The 16,615-nt window shown below is 32.0% G+C and overlaps 3 protein-coding genes across 4 annotated transcripts; all 3 read right to left on the reverse strand.

The window, feature by feature from the left end:
* Positions 1-814: 814 nt before the first annotated feature.
* On the reverse strand, positions 815-4,255 carry LOC117688909 (perlucin). Of its 2 annotated transcripts, none has more exons than XM_034467837.2 (5): positions 4,104-4,255; positions 3,924-4,009; positions 3,134-3,224; positions 2,656-2,869; positions 815-903 (listed from the first exon to the last, which is right to left on the reverse strand). In XM_034467837.2, exons 1-5 carry the CDS (start codon positions 4,141-4,143, stop codon positions 864-866), a joined length of 471 nt encoding a protein of 156 aa, XP_034323728.2. In that variant the 5' UTR covers positions 4,144-4,255; the 3' UTR covers positions 815-863. The 2 variants fall into 2 exon arrangements, with proteins under 2 accessions (XP_034323728.2, XP_034323730.2); XM_034467839.2 differs by lacking the exon at positions 815-903 and adding an exon at positions 1,910-2,034.
* A 1,566-nt stretch (positions 4,256-5,821) lies between these two features.
* On the reverse strand, positions 5,822-7,475 carry LOC136276340 (perlucin-like). The gene is made up of 5 exons (XM_066088203.1): positions 7,318-7,475; positions 7,117-7,202; positions 6,555-6,648; positions 6,218-6,431; positions 5,822-5,910 (listed from the first exon to the last, which is right to left on the reverse strand). Exons 1-5 carry the CDS (start codon positions 7,355-7,357, stop codon positions 5,871-5,873), a joined length of 474 nt encoding a protein of 157 aa, XP_065944275.1. The 5' UTR covers positions 7,358-7,475; the 3' UTR covers positions 5,822-5,870.
* Positions 7,476-8,641: 1,166 nt separating this feature from the next.
* Positions 8,642-11,629, reverse strand: LOC117688908 (perlucin). The gene is made up of 5 exons (XM_034467830.2): positions 11,490-11,629; positions 11,230-11,315; positions 10,800-10,890; positions 9,506-9,719; positions 8,642-8,714 (listed from the first exon to the last, which is right to left on the reverse strand). Exons 1-5 carry the CDS (start codon positions 11,569-11,571, stop codon positions 8,684-8,686), a joined length of 504 nt encoding a protein of 167 aa, XP_034323721.2. The 5' UTR covers positions 11,572-11,629; the 3' UTR covers positions 8,642-8,683.
* Positions 11,630-16,615: the final 4,986 nt, after the last annotated feature.

Here is a 16,615-nt window from a genome sequence, read left to right on the forward strand (position 1 = left end):
TCTAACAATACCTGATTTAAGTCTGACATAATCATTAATTTTTCTCCGGCATTGATATATCTAACAAATCGACATGAGTGTCCAACAAGTTACCGTCATCATCTTACTGGTCAATTATTGTAACGACTTTGAGGTAAATGCTAATAATTTGTCAAAATTTTCGCTATATTATCAGATTTTTTTGTCGAATCATCAAAAAATATTGAAAAAAAAAATAACTGGATGGCACAAATTGGAATTATTCTCTTCATATTTTCCTTTCATTAACAGAAAATGATCGCGAAAACCTACTGCATCGATCACGTTTTTCTATGTCAACAAATTAACAAACTACAATCTGGAAGCATTGTTTGACTTTGTCACTATGCCAAAAAAATCTAAATGAATGTTTATATGGCATCTAGTTATTAAGGTCAAATTTGATTAAATAGGATTAAGCTAAATGCTGATGTGTTATTTTCATGAGTAATATCTTGGTCCACTTTTTAAACTACAGTAATTCAATCCCAATTAAAGATTCTTTGTTATATTGTAGGAGTTGTGTTTTTAATAAACTGTTTTACCAAATAAATGATTTAGGAGAAGCTCATTTACTTATTTTTGTTTAACTTTTTTAAAAAGAAAATTTCACCAATTTTTTATAACTTTTATTAACATAGAAATAAAATTTGAATTTTCCTCATACACATGCATCTTTTTCCCAAGTCGAGGGTTTCTGATCCACTCCGTTCTACATTGAGCGAGACGGATCAGAAACCCTTGAGTTGGATAAAATGCCACATTCACACCACGTATTACGAATAGATTAAATTAATTGGAAGCGCCGATAACTTTTATTAACAAAATCCCTGATACAGCTAATCTCATCCTATAACTTCATCGGATGTAGGTCTCACAACCTCGCTGAAAAAAAAGCAAAACAAACATTTATTGACATCAAAGTGTTTAAAAGAAATTGGAAAACAATATATTGACTTTATTAGTTTTTATTTGACATGGTACTGTTAAAAATCATGGATTTTCATTTTTTTAAAAATAAATTTTAAAATCGTAAACATTAAAAAAAAAGCTTATAATTTAACATAGCAAAATCTTAATCATTCCCCTCAATTTTATACGGTCCTCCACACACCTGGAAAAAATTCTGCATACAAGCTTATTCTTCTAAATTACTTACGGATATAGATTTTTAGCATGTGTTCGACTTGAAAATGACCAAAAAAAAAAATCTATTTTGGTAGAAAAAATAAACTTTTAAAATTTTACTGCTCTTCATAAAAAATCATCCATACAGTATTTGAACTCAGGACCTGCGGGTTGGTAGACCTAAGCTACATTCAATGCGCCACACAGTGAAAAGGAAATAGACTACAAAAATTTGCCGATATAAACTGTTTCACAATGCGTTAAAATCGCCATGTTGTGACGTACTGTCATACAAAGAAGAGGTCACGGGGTGTCGAGGATTCTTGATAAATTATTTTTTTTACATGATTACACAGAAAAATCTTTTTGCAATTTGAAGGTTTTTCAAAGAATTCAACATCCGATTTAACCACAAAATACTTACAACACAAGATGGGTTTATGAACCTCGACATTTTCAATAATCATCACTTGACAACATTCCATCAACTGACAATCCTCATCAAATGAAGAGAAGTTTTAGGAAAAATTAACAAAATATTTTCCCTCACTTGGAATCTATACAATCTATTCACTATCTGCCTCATAAATATCCACATATTTTATGTTGTTGTTGTTGTCAACGATTTATGAATAACGCTCCTTGTTTTGTAACTTTTATAAAAATGGATTATCAAACATTTAACATATTCTTCAAAACGATGTTTCATTTTTTGAGCAATATCAAACGTTTTTACATTCGTTGTCAAATCATACTGTTATAATGATTACAATACACATATTAAAAATATCAATTCCCTTTTCAACATGTTCTTTCTTTTATTGGATCTTAACATATTGCAAAACTTGTTCTTATCCCAAAACTTCACCGATTGTAATGTCTCCCTCGCTAAAACAGAATACAGAAAGATTAAAAGATTTAAAACAAATAAATTCTGATAATTTTTTTTATATATTTAACCTATTTTTGGTACAACTTTTTCATAAAAATTAGGGACCACTTTACTTACCTGAATGACAATAACTTTACATAGAAAAAATGCAATACACAAAAAAATCCCACAAGTAATGTTTCACTCTTGTTCGTACTGAAAAAAATACTTAAATGCCGCCATGTTCTGGAATTAAACTGTATCTTACAAAAAAAATAGTACAAGTTGGCTTTATAGAAGAGCAGTTTTAAAATGCCCCGCCTTATTTTCATTCCTTCTTATTTCCCCAGTGGTATGAAGACTAGCCATTCATTTAACAATCTTGAAAACCCTTAACTGCATGATGCTTTTTGCCAGATTTGGTTTAAATAAGCAAATTAGTTCTACAGAAAATAAAAATGAAAACAAAAATGATGACAACGGCGACAAACAAGGGACACAATTTGATTAAGGCTAATAAACGCCACTTGCTCAGGTCAAAAGGAAAAAAAAATATCGCGTTGGGTATTTGAAAACTGTTGGAATTCTTAATGACATATGTCCTGTTTAATTTCGATTACAACAAGCCCATTACTTACGGGTCTTCACATATATAGTGAAGAGCTGTATGACAGTCAGAGTCCAACCATTTAAAATGGAAATGCCGGTCCACCATTAGACAATGTTCGGCATTGTGACTGTTATCCGGTTGTCCGTGTAACCAATTGGTGTAGTTTATGGATTGGCCATATGGTTCCCATACCCATGCGCCTTCTGTTGTCCAATCTGAGCCTCCTAACCAGTACTGTCGTGCTATGCGGAAAGATATATATATATATATATATATATATATATATATATATATATATATATATATATATATATATATATATATATATATATATTCATTAGATTATTCTTCATTCATAGATTTTTTTTAATGTTCAAGTGAATTCAAAATTAAATTGTTGACAATTCTATATCGCAACATGTAAGCCAAAAGAAAATATGATGAACACAAATAATGAGATTTGAAGCGAAGGTGGTTATTTTATGATATAAATAATAATATAGTACCATGGAGTCCTTGAATCAAGTTTTGTACAAATGATTGTTCTTCAGCAGATTCGACACGCACTAGATAGCCTCCATGTAACTCACACATTCTCTAGGTATAAAAAATAAAGAAAGAAAATGTTCATAATAAAACCCCCCAACACCCCCCCCCCCCAATAAAAGAAACCACCAAGCAAAATAAAAAAAAAGTTCTTTAAGTGTCCATCGAATAAAGATGCATTATTATTTCATTATAACATTATCTTTAAGAGAAGCAAGTAACGCGATCTTGAAAAAACATTATCCAATGTAATGAATCTAGTTTTAATGCATGATTTCACTAAATAAAAACTGTTTAATTGTATCATGTATTTAAACTATTCTATATAAGTATAAACTTATTGAACAGCCACATATACTATAGTAACAAGGTCGGGGTGAAGGACAAAACGAAAGCGGCATAAAAATTGTGATCGGACTTATCAACACATTCATTTGGCTAGCTGTTTAGTTCTTTTATTTTCTTAAGTAAAATTTGTTTTATATCCAATGTACATTGTACTTTAAGAAGTTCGAACATATCCCCCTCCCTCCCCCCAAAAAACTTCACATGAAAATACATAATCACATTAAAAAAAACAATGTTCTTATGTTTTTCTTTAATTAAAATTGCTTATTATTTAAAAGTTGCATACTAGCATCTAAAATAAACAGTCTGCTATTGACTTGAAAAAAGTAGATGATATTGATGTCTATCTTGCTATCATTTCATAAGACATCAAATAGTTATCATCTATTCCGTTTCACATACCGTGGCCTCTACCCAGGACGCCGTATCACGACTAACATGGTAACAAGAATTCTTGTTCACTGTCCAACCATTCCGACAGCCCGCAGCTGAAAACAAATGTAAATAGCTTAAATGAAAAATTTAGTTTAAAAAAAGGCACTTAAAAAAACATAAATGTGAATCAGAATAGAGCGTACTGACCGATAGTACTAAATAGGACTACGACGAGGCCCTTTTCCATATTTAACGTGGCAACAATTTGCAACAGACGTGATAAAGAAATTCACAGAGGGTTTTCACTGATAACGGTGAATTGATAAAAGAATTGCTATTGTTAAGTATTTCGCAGACGTATGTATATGTACGCATTAGTATTAGATAATTACCAAATACTTATCTGTGTAAAAATATTAGAAAGTTTGGGGAATTAAGCACTGTCTGACAAGTGCTTAAATTAAGAAAAACACTGGCCTTAACTTTCATTTTTTTATTCCTCACTAGACATTCCGATTCTGAAGGAAAACAGTTCTGAAGGTTCTGCAATCAAAATAAATTCAAAAATATTAAGCATAATAAAAAACATATTTAGATCAAATATTGGACTGTAAATGCAAAGGCATGAAGTCACAACAGTAATTCAAAGCTGCTTTGCCCGATTTTATATATATTTTTATGTTTCACAATGTTAGGTACGCTTTAAAACGATTGATATTTTCAACAAATGTAAATTGGTAGACATTGTAGTAGTTTTCCCGGTCATTTAAGCATAACAAAACAAACTTTATATAAAACAGTACCCCGTTATTTCGTCAAAGACAGCATGGCGGGTGTGATTGTATAATGACCTAGACATTCGTTTTAAATAATGAACAGAAGCTTTAAGTAATGTTTTGGCAAATAAAAAAAACATTTGTGCATTGTTTCACCCATCTGTCTGTAGTTTTGTTTGTTTAGAGTTGGTGCATAATAAGCGGGTTGAATCAACCGGAGTACGGGTGGCATCAACCGGAGGACGAAACCAAATTTTTTCCTTTTCTTAACACAATTATGATGCATTCCTTTTGGGGGTTTATTTGTGTTCCTATACATAAATTATTTTAAATTACTTCGAATAATTCTGTGAGAGGAAACCGACTGTATGAGACTGGTGTAATTAGCAATCAGATCACCTCGACCTTTTCCGTCGCACTTTTTTCTAACGTACGACGGTAAAGGACGGGGTGATCCGATTAGTATAATAAAGAGGTTCAACTTGATTTGTATAGAAAATTATTTATTCTGTTGTAGCCAAAAAATCGGACTTAGCAGCTTGAATGTATAGTAAGCCTTCATTCGAGTATATATGTTCAGGTTAACAGGTTTTTATGAAAAAATGACAATAACAAACCGTGAACCATCTCAAAAATTAATATTCATGTTTAGATTGACGTGCGTACAATGCATCCAATAAACGCACACTGTAGGGGAAGGGGAAAGGGGTGTGAGAACCAATATTTGTAAAATCGAATAGCGAGGTCAAGCTATACCTGCAGTTATAATATGTGTCGAACAGTTAATCGTGCTTGTGCGATTACTCAATTAGATTCGGAAGTCGACATAGAATATGAAAGTTAAATCCGTTATATAGTGTGCAAAAAATGTAGGAAGTAAGATATTGTCCTCTTCTTTTTTTTAAAATTAGTTTAAATAAATGTTTTATTTTCACTAGATAACAATTCTCCATTATGTTCCATTAAATGGGATGGATATAAAATGTGTTTTTGGTTTCATATAGTGTTTTAGGTCAATGTCGTGTTTTTTAACAAACACATCATGTTAAAAATAAGTTATGAATATGAAATAAAATTCGATAACATATAAAAAAATCACTTGTATCCCACTCTATAGTCTGAGATATGTTAATTAATAGAACAAAACTGTTTTAGGCAATGTCTATCTTTATTCATAGAAGTAGAAGTAATTTCATTCCTATCCCAAAACTTCACTTGATGTAGGCTTCATTCCGTCGCTAAAAAGAGAACGATATAAATTATAATGGTTGTATATTTTGTTGTGCGAAAAAGCTGTATATTGTGATCCAAAGGAATAAATAAAAATCTTATTCTAATTAAAATATTGCTTAAAAACATTAATTTCAACAAAATTACTTGTAAATAGTAAAGTACTAGGTGCGGAGGTTCGATACTGATGATTGATAATTGTTAGCCTCCCAATAATTCCAATCTTTGAGTCAACCATTGTTCTTATTCTATAAATAGAAGTAGAAACCCTGCACTCTATAATGATGTTTAATACTGCTGGTTTCCCAAACTTACGAGTCCTCACAAATATAGTGAAAAGCCTCATGGCAGTCATTGTCTTTCCATTTATAATGGGAATGTCTGTCCAAAAGGAGGCAATGTTCGGCATTGTGACTGTTATCTGGCTGTCCATGTACCCAGTTCGTGTAGTTTATGGCTTTGCCATATGGCTCCCATAACCACGTGCCTTCAGATGTCCAATCAGATCCTCCCAACCAGTAATTGTGTTCTACGAATTTAAGATGCAAAACATCCTCATATAATCAATCTGGAATAAACATACCGGTATATTGTCCTTATATTTCTCTTAATTTTATGTCAATTGCAGATTTAGAACAACTCTCATAAATACCATGATGGTGTCCTTGAAGCAAGTTTTGTACAAAAGTTTGCTCTTCAGCAGATTCTACCCAAACTAGATAGCTCCCATGTATCTCACACATTCTCTTCATTAGTCAGGAGATGAAAATAACATAAAGACAATAAAGCAATAAATGCAGTAGCAAAGAATGTAAATCAAATAATATACAAGTTAATTATGAGTATTGCCAAAATAAATATCATGAACTCTTAACAATTTTTAAATTAGATCATAAAGAATAAATTACAGAAAGTTTCAGATAAAAAAGAATAACACAATGATAGATAAATGCGATTATCATCTTTAAATCAACTAAAAGAATACGGTACAACAAAACATTAAGGGTGCATGCAAGGTTAGTTCAATTGTGTACATGTTTCCTGTAATATTTCAAGAAAAACCCTTATGGTCCACTAAAATGTTGATGCAACTCCATGATCAACTTAAGTCTTTGAACATTTATTAAAGAAATAAGAATTTTAACAAAAGCTAAGAACCCCCCTCCCCCCACAGCCAGTTTGTTTCTTTAAACAAAATCCAATATGAATCATACCGTGGCCTCTACCCAGGACGCCGTATCACGGCTGACGTGGTAACAAGAATTCTTGTTCACCGTCCAACCATTCTGACAGCCCGCAGCTAATTATCATGAAAAAAAATATTCGAATCATATTTCACAGTTTTAAGCAACTAAAGATTCAGTTCGGATATACATGTAGGGGAATGACATTGAGCCCAAAATAGGCAAACTCACCAAGAGAAGCAAGGAGGACAAGGCCAAGACCCTTTTCCATGGTAATCTTGATGACAACAGCCACGCCAAAGAAATTCACGATGACCGATCACTGATAACGGACAATTGGTTATGAAAATGTTGAACCGTACAGGTATATAGGTGTGTAGACAAATCTGTGTCAATGAGTGCTCCTCGTCTTTAAAACGAACATATACCGTATTGTTTCTAAAGAAAAGCCAATACGTCTGATTAAGGAGGCCGATTTGGGTTTTTTTGCGGAAAAACTACAATAGCATAACTCTTTATTTTTTAACCATATGTAATTTAAACCAACTCTAGTTTATTTGCGAAGGTTCATGAAAATCGACCGTCTGGTTCTTTTTAGGGACCATCTCAAAATAGAGGTACATTTACTATAGGAATATATAGTAAACTGCATTTTCCGCACATCAAAGCAGTTTTAAAAAAAATACTACAATAGCTTTTTTTCTCAAATTGTTATATATGATTAGTAATAGCTTTTCCAACCTTATATGTAAAAAACACAAAATTCTACCGTCTAGTTTTTAGTGGGGGCCATCTCAAAATATTAAAATGCACCAAATTTTGCTATATATTTGGATCATCACGAATGATGATTGGTATAATGGATTCATTCCAAAAATGAGGAAAATGTCCTCGAGGATAGCATCATTCTGTATATAAAATTTCAACAGCGTACAATTTTTACCTTTTCTTTTATGTTATTTCTTATAACGTACTCCTGCAAAGCTTCATTTTATCATAACGTCATAAAAGCGCAATGGCAATGCTCCCCTACCGCACAACGTAAAAACCGTGTTAAAAATAAAAATTTCATTTAACAATCTAAATATTTTTATCTGTATTTTGTTTATTGTGTTCAATTTTATAAATGATATCGAAAAAAATTCATAAGAAGTATAAATCAACTGTATTATATTAGAATGCGCAAAAACATGCGCAATGCAAACTAAAGTCGGCCTCCTTAAATGCGAACACAAATTTTTCTTTTATCCATCTTTAAAAACGCCGAGTTTATCTTATTTTTTCCGTGCATAATCGCCCATGTGAGTATAAGTAGAATTTGTTAAAATTTGTAAAATCAAGTTTTAAACACCTGATTAAAAACTGGATTGTTATTTTCACTTTCGATTTTTATTATGTTTTGATATTTCAGCGCAAGTAATTGTTCAGATGCTATTGATTCAGTATCCAATGTATTTTTGTCAAGCTTGACGTTCTACCACAAATCTCCATTCCTTGCTTTCTTTCATTGGAATAAATCTAACCTGTGACTCCGTAAAATATGACTTTAAAACACTTCAATTACTTGATTTATTTGCAATTTACAAACATATCATGTTTAGCCCAATGCTGGATTTCCGACTTTATTGCTGTGAATGATACACCATAAGATGGAAGATTACAATTAAATAAACATTACAGTTTTTAAAATGATACATAATGAAAATCGTTTAAGAATTAATGTCTCAGCGTTATTTGAAATTAAAACAAAACCAGTCTGAACGATCAAAGACTACTCATTGCATTAGTCAATTTCTCACCGTACCAGAAACCTATATAAAATATCATACTCGATTAAAATTTGCTGTCTGATACGCATACAGGTCGATTTCGAACTACACATGTGCTTACTTAAGATTAAGAATACGGTCATATATATACATGTATATATATATATATATATATATATATATATATATATATATATATATATATATATATATATATATATATTTATTCCAATGTGATTTGTAAATGTCTTTTGAAACTTAAACCCACATACTATGCGAATGCTGCAAAAATATACGTTTTCTGGGGGTTTACGAATATTAATTTAAGATATGCTTTTGTAGCAAGTTGGTTTATCAAGTGTCATTTGAATATGACATATGAGCGAGTTGATTCAGATGTTCCAAGAGCGCTAACGTATCAAAACAGCTGATTTTACACAAATTGACCGTGTGACCAAAGTATTATTGTAAAAATAATTGGATGTTTGTTTCGAATCTTTTTGTGTGTCTTGTAAGAGTTTGTTGCTAACATGCACTCAGTGATAGTTTGGGATATATATATTTATAAACCATACCAAGAACAATTAAAATTTAATTTCACGGCAAAACAAAACTTTAGTTAGAAACAACGAAAAAAGAAAAGAACTTACGAAGTTTCGCAAATATAAGAATAACGATGGTCACATGGTTTGTCATTCCAACGGTAATGAGCAGATTGTTCTTTTCTCACACAATTTTCATCATCACCATAGTTGTCAGGTTCATGGTGATCAAAATTGGAGTATTGAAACAAGTCTCCTTCCGGTTCCCATACCCACACTCCTTCTACATTCCAATCGGAACCGCCTAACCACAGCTCCTTCACTACAATTTATTACTTAATATGTTATCATGTTATAAAAGACCTACTATTAATTGCTAACGATAAATTCGATATTACCAAAAAAATATTCTGAGTGATAATTTCTATATATTCTAAATGAGTATCTATACTAATAAATTAAAACATTTGGCAAAGAAACTACAAAATGCCTGCACCAGAGTAACTGCTTACACCTTTGGTATTTTAAAAAATGCGTGATGATATCCGCAAGCTATATCCGTTAAACTAATCAGTAATTTTTGTGAAATTTATCAAAGACCTACTTTCACTTTCGATAAAAAGCCCAAAATAGCAAAAATGTAAGTAAGGTTGTAGACAAGCTTTGGCGGATCCAAGTCATGGATAGTTTTTGCATCAAAATATATATTTGCAATGAAATAATATTGAACGATTACATAAAGAGTGAATATGTTTACTGTAAGCCTATTTAGAGAAAACATAGAAGTTAGGGTTTAACAAATGTTGAATAAATAAAATAACCTATTCGTTTCTTTAGTGGGTGATTTTAGTTTTGAAATACATTCGCTTGAGAACTTTCCAGAACGGGGTAACCAAGAACGCAGGTTGACTAATTAACGAAAAGTGTAGGTTCATGATGCATCGCCGGCAGATACCTCGGATCGGACTTCGACTAATACAAAAAGTTGATAAATAAAATGGAACAATTAATGCGATTTTTGTATAAATGGAAAGAAATTTCCAAAATGGGATGCCCAGAAACGGGTTGACTAATTGACATCATGGCGAAAAGAGTAGGGCGAGTTAACCATCGGCCAGATACTTTGAATCTGACAACTTTGGTTTAAAATATGCATTCCAATAGATAATAAAAGCAACCGACCGTAGCTTTCTAGACTTGTATAAATATACCCCAGTGGCATTTGTGGAGCGATCGAAACTTATATGGCGACCAAAGGCTTCTATAAGGTAATGCCAGTTTTAACGTACGACAATCGGCGCATGACGCACAATGACGAACGGAAACGGACTGCAATAGGTCATCTGAGCTACTCAGAAGACCTTAAACTCAAATATTTAGCAAAAATGTTAATAATACCCACCTCCATTAGTTATCATTTGATTGGTTATAAATGTATCCTCACTGGCACTGTTAATGTGAACCAAGTATGCACCATGTATCTCGCACATTTTCTAGGTACAAAAAATAAAGAAATAATTTAATAAAGATAAACACACCTTCATAGTTCTGAATTTGTTATTTGATCTTCACTTTAAAATTAATATATTAAATTGGAGTTCGTTACAAACACTGATTCAATTGATAAAACATTAAACACATATGCAAATTATCATTTAAAAAAGCTGTAGTTATGCCAAACCCATAGGGAGTAAAATGAATAAGAAAAATATGATATAAGAAGGACAATTTGAGTGGATACAGATGGATAAAATGTATACTTTTTTAAATTAATAAGAAAATGATTGATTTATTTTGAAGTAGAAATATTTAAACGATCGTATGGCACTGACCATGCTATCCACCCACGATTCTTCCTCTATTGATAAATGATAGCAAGACGTGTTGAAAGTAGTCCATCCGGGGGGACACCCAAAAGCTGCAATGTAAAGATTTACCTTTTTCACGATGCGTGAATGATTTGTAGAAATTAAACATTTGAATTATTTTAAGAGAAGCGCGAGGGGTAAACAATTACAAAATTACTAGTAAAAGAAAGAAAAAAAGACTTGATAAAGAAAAGAAAGAAAAAATGAGTCGAACAGATTCTTACCTATATCAAGAAGGAAAAGAATACACCCAATGATCAAAGTCATACTAAATCCAGTTGTCTGAGATACTATCAGACTAGTCATGCTGGTACATATGTGTATGCATTGAGGTTCTATAAAAATGCCCTTTGGTCGTGGTCACTTAGTTCTATAGATAACAAAATCTTTGCATTTACAGCGCATGCTTGGAGCATTGATATATTTAATGGAAATGTATACAGGTTTTCTAAGTAATGCTCGTAGAGTCTAATGTCACAAATTAAGCTTAGAAGTAATGGTAATGCAATGCATTATATTTCAAAATATAGTGTTGGCATTGCTTTGCATTACTTATTTATCCATATTCATTTATAAAATTGGGATGGATTGAAGAACTGAAATTGTACTTCATTAAAAGTTATTTTAACGATGAAATAAAATATTCTTGAGATGAAAATAGGTAAGTTGTATTATTAAAATAATTAGAAAATCATTTTAAGCTGTAACAAGACAATAGGATTCAATTTTCAGGAATATGGTTATTAAGAGTTTTAAATTATCAAAATGATCGCTTTAATCGGTTGGTTGTGCATGCAATAATAGGGCTATAACAACATAATTTGATACAACTTTTAAGACTTTCGTTATTAAGAGTTCAAAATTATCAAAATAATGTATGAATCATTAGATTTGAAATTCATAGTGAAAATGGACCTGTAGATATGCTTAAGTGTGTTTCATATATATAAACATTTGTAAAAACTATATTTATATACCTATAGTTTGAAAAAAAATATATTGACTTTTCATAAAGTTATGATAAAGAAAATGCATTAATTTACTCATGTAATTGTAATATAATGCATTACTTTTAAGAAAATTACCTTATGTTTATAGTGATTTGATGCCCAAATTCAAGTAATGGTAATGTAATACATTTTAAACAATGTCATTTTCTCAAACCTGATATAGTGATGTATATTTCTTGTTGTGTCTGTATTTGTTTACTTCTCAAAATAAGTATGGTATTTTTGTGAAGAGAATATGTAATTGTAAATATCACTAGAATAATATAAAAATAATATGTAAAATTGTTAAGTCGCAGAATGTTTTGAGTTGAGAATATACCTCGTTTGCAAGGCTAAATAAAAGATATATAAGACAAATAAAAGATAGTTTTCCCTTCATATGAAATATACAAAATTGTACTATTAAGGTCAGACGACACGTTCCTCAAAAATCTTTTTTGTATCTCCTCGTAGTTAAGAGTTCCAATAAAAATATTAATTTTATAATTACTTTAAATATGATCAAATTTTACTTGGATTTCGTTATACATGTATGTCTAGATGGTGGAGTCGTTAGAACCGTGGCCGCTCACTGCCAAAAGCGTAAAGGTTCTAGAGGTTGTGAGTTCAAAGCCCCGCCCCGGCGGATATATTGTTCTAATAATTACACTGTGCTGTAGATGTTTTTATTTTTATATCAGCAAAAAAATTGTAATTTTCAGAAGATTATATAGGATATTGCATACTCTAGTATTTTGCAGAAATGCCTGGTACGGTACCCTAAATTTTTGCAAGAAAGCTTGTCAAAGTAGTAGTAAACCATTAACAAATTCCTGGATAAAGTTATCTAAAATTGAGGAACGTGTTGTCTGACCTTTAGTAGATATAGCTTAGAGATTCTGTAATATGTTTCTACAAATGCATCATTCGCATATTATGTCATATATGTACATATGTTGTGGAATGAAAAATCCAATTAAAAACAAAGATATGTATTACAAATAAAAGATCATTTTCCCCGGCAAAGTTCCGGGCACTTTATTTTTATCAGCGATAGTAGGATGGTTACCATGTTAGAAAACACATATATGTAAAGTGTAAAACGGTATATCAAATTGTGTTGGCATGTGTGCAATTCTGATCGTGTAACAACTCGGGCATAAAGACTTTAAGGTTTGATTAAGTTCCTTTGTATTGTGTACATTGTTTTAGCTTTATGGTTTTACATTTAATCTTTAACTTGGCACATTTTTAATCCGTAGTTTCTACATTTGTATCTTCATGCTCGAAAATAGCACATGTGACATGTTGCAGATAGACAAATGTAAAGTCTGCAAAGCTGTCGAAATTTGACATGACCTTATATGACAAGTGCTTTTCACAGGAAAAACCATGCCATAAATGTTGGCATGGATCAAATATATCTAATTCATCTGTTAAAATAATCCTTTAATTAACAAAATTGCATCTTTGGATCAAAAATATTATTTTTGAAAAAGATATAAAGGTATGACCCACATCTTTACCAAACAAGAAGATGTAAAATCGGTACCGGTCAATTGCAAGGTTGTACTCAAAATTTGTACAAACCGGACGTGTGAGGGACCGAGGAAAATTTCAAAGCGCCGCGTAACTACTAGGCAACAAGACCGACACATCCTATTTATCCGAGCAAATGGAGGTCACACCCGATATTGATATGTGAATCACATAATGGGGGGGGGGGGGGGGGGAGAAGTACCAATGTTTCATAAACAGTACTCAAAGCAACTGGTCAATAAGTTTGCAACAAATTATGTTTCATTTTCTGTATTATAAGAAACTAATCAATCTTTGTTGTGTACAGATCAAAAACAATCAAAGAAATAGTAAATGGTGCGTTAGCAATTTTGCCTAGTGACACTGTGTATGTATTTACTCTGTATTCAATACCTCTACTCCGGGGGACATAAAATTTACAATTTTGGAAGAGGGCTTCCGTAGCTTACAGATCTAAATATCTATTATTTTAATTTTTGTTACAGGTGAGTGTCCTTAGTGTCCCTATGAAGTAATAGTCATGAAATTTAAATTTGATGTTCGTACTCTAAAGATACATCAAAATATATTTTAAAAAACCGGTCATGTAGTTTTTAAGAAGAATTTAAGGTGCATCGATTATCAGCCTCAAAGCATTTTTTTCATCTCAAAAATGTGATTCATCCTTCAAACTTTATAAACTAAATAAAAAAGAAAACATTTACTGATGCTATCCATGCATTTAACGAATTTAATTCGAAGTTCTTGCAATTTCGCCCACGATGATTTTAATGAAATAGATATAGAAGTTGAGATCAAATAAGAACAGGTATTTTTTTAAAGGAATGATTAGCATGTAGTGTCATGGGTCAGCTATGTTAATGTAATACGAAAGCATACGAAGCCGATCACAATAAAAAGACGGTTGTACCGGTGTATCGGATGATCAAACCCATTTCCAAGTGTGTAGAAGATCTCTGTGAAACCACGTAGCTGTTGTAGTTCGTTGAATATCTGAATGTAATATTAACAAGTAATAGCTTTCCAAAAAGCTTGCCTGACTAAACAAAATTATTCAATGGAAGCATGCATGTATCAATTAGGTTATCTTATCAGAAATGAATTTTAATTTTCGCTGCTGATCATAAATTTATAAACGGAATATGCAAATTGAAGACGAAATGTCAGTCTTATCTTCGATCTAGAATATGTACATATATATCACTTAATTATGTACATATTTATCACTTAATTCAATATTTTTTTAGGAATGTGCACATATCAAATAATATTTAAGTGCATGTAAGCTTGAAAGCTGGAGAATAAATAGTCTTTTTTTTTTAATAATTGTATTTATTATATTAAGATGCAAAATCGACTGAAAGGCATTTTTAAAAAGTTCTAACCATATGAAATATGAAAGGGTACAAACACGTATTGTTTTTTAATGTGTGTGGGCAGCTTCATCAAAAGCAATTAAAAAAGGGTGAATTCTTCATGACAAATAACCTAACTGTAACTTCAATTCAATTAGAATTCCTTATTTGCAGTTTCATTTATTGCGTGCTCCTACAAAAGTGGAGGGGGGGGAGGGGCAAATCTTTGATATTTCCATTTGTCATATAAAGTTTAAGAAAATTGCCAGCCGCCAAAAAAGTGGGGAGGGGGAAGCAGCCCCCCTCAACCCAACCCCCGAAGCTACGTGCCTGTGATGTAAACACATGGTGTGCTCTGGGGTGTTCGCATGATCCCAACGGACTCGTCAACTAATCAGCGCGCAAAAACTATGAATGAGACATTATGGCGCGAAATCCTGCTATTACCGTTCACACAACAAATGAACTCATCCATTGGCAGAGATCCATGGGGAGGGGGTCAGATGAATATTATATTATACTTTGGATCGGGTGTCTTCGAAGAAATCTATCGAATTAAGAAACACACTTGATTAGTAATTGTTAAATGTAGTAATGTACATTTAGTAAGACACGCGAGTTAAGACCCCTTTTCAAGATTAATGAAATCGCCCAACTGAACGAAAATCGGGTCACACCCCGCTTTGGCGATTGAGTTCCTCCAGTAAACATACTGGTCAGCCGTATATAATATATATTTGTTTTAATCCAAACTGATGACTCTTTTGTAATAATGAAAATCCAACACCAATTATTACTTACATTGTACCGTAATAGACAATATGTTACAACTTGTTGCCATGGACCCCTACCCCTTTTTCACCGTTCAAATATGATGTAATGCTGATCTATTTTTAAATCAGGATTACACACGTGCATTGCATGGTGACCGTCCCTTTTACTTGAAAACACTTGCCTGCTGTTGTTATTACATGCCATATAACATTTTCATCAATTGTGAATATAAATGCTGACATCTTAAACATGCATCGGTTAATCTTTTTTGTGAAATATCATGATATTGCTTGTCCCATTGTCTGCACTGTTTCGGAGAATGCAACTTTTAAACCTTAGATGTGCCTGACGTCATGACGTCAGGCAACAATACCAAACTAATAAAATTTCTCTGTATAAAAGGCAGATTTCTGGTACGAATAAAAAATTTGCAGATAATTTAGAGTTATCGAAAATTTCTGACCATGAGAGATCCTTTAAAATGTACAAATGTTAACATACGACGCACGACGTACGTCGGAAGATGGACGACGACGAAAGAGGTTAAAAAAAACCCAAGATAAGATACGTCACATGATTGACACTGACAGATAATTGCCTATATCAAGAAGAAAATGTATACCGCCAATTACCATGGTCATATTGAAACCAGTTGTCTGTTACTGTGTTACATTCACTATGTGATATATTGGA

This window comes from Magallana gigas, chromosome 6 (genome assembly GCF_963853765.1).
Source record: "Magallana gigas chromosome 6, xbMagGiga1.1, whole genome shotgun sequence".
Taxonomy (NCBI): domain Eukaryota; kingdom Metazoa; phylum Mollusca; class Bivalvia; order Ostreida; family Ostreidae; genus Magallana; species Magallana gigas.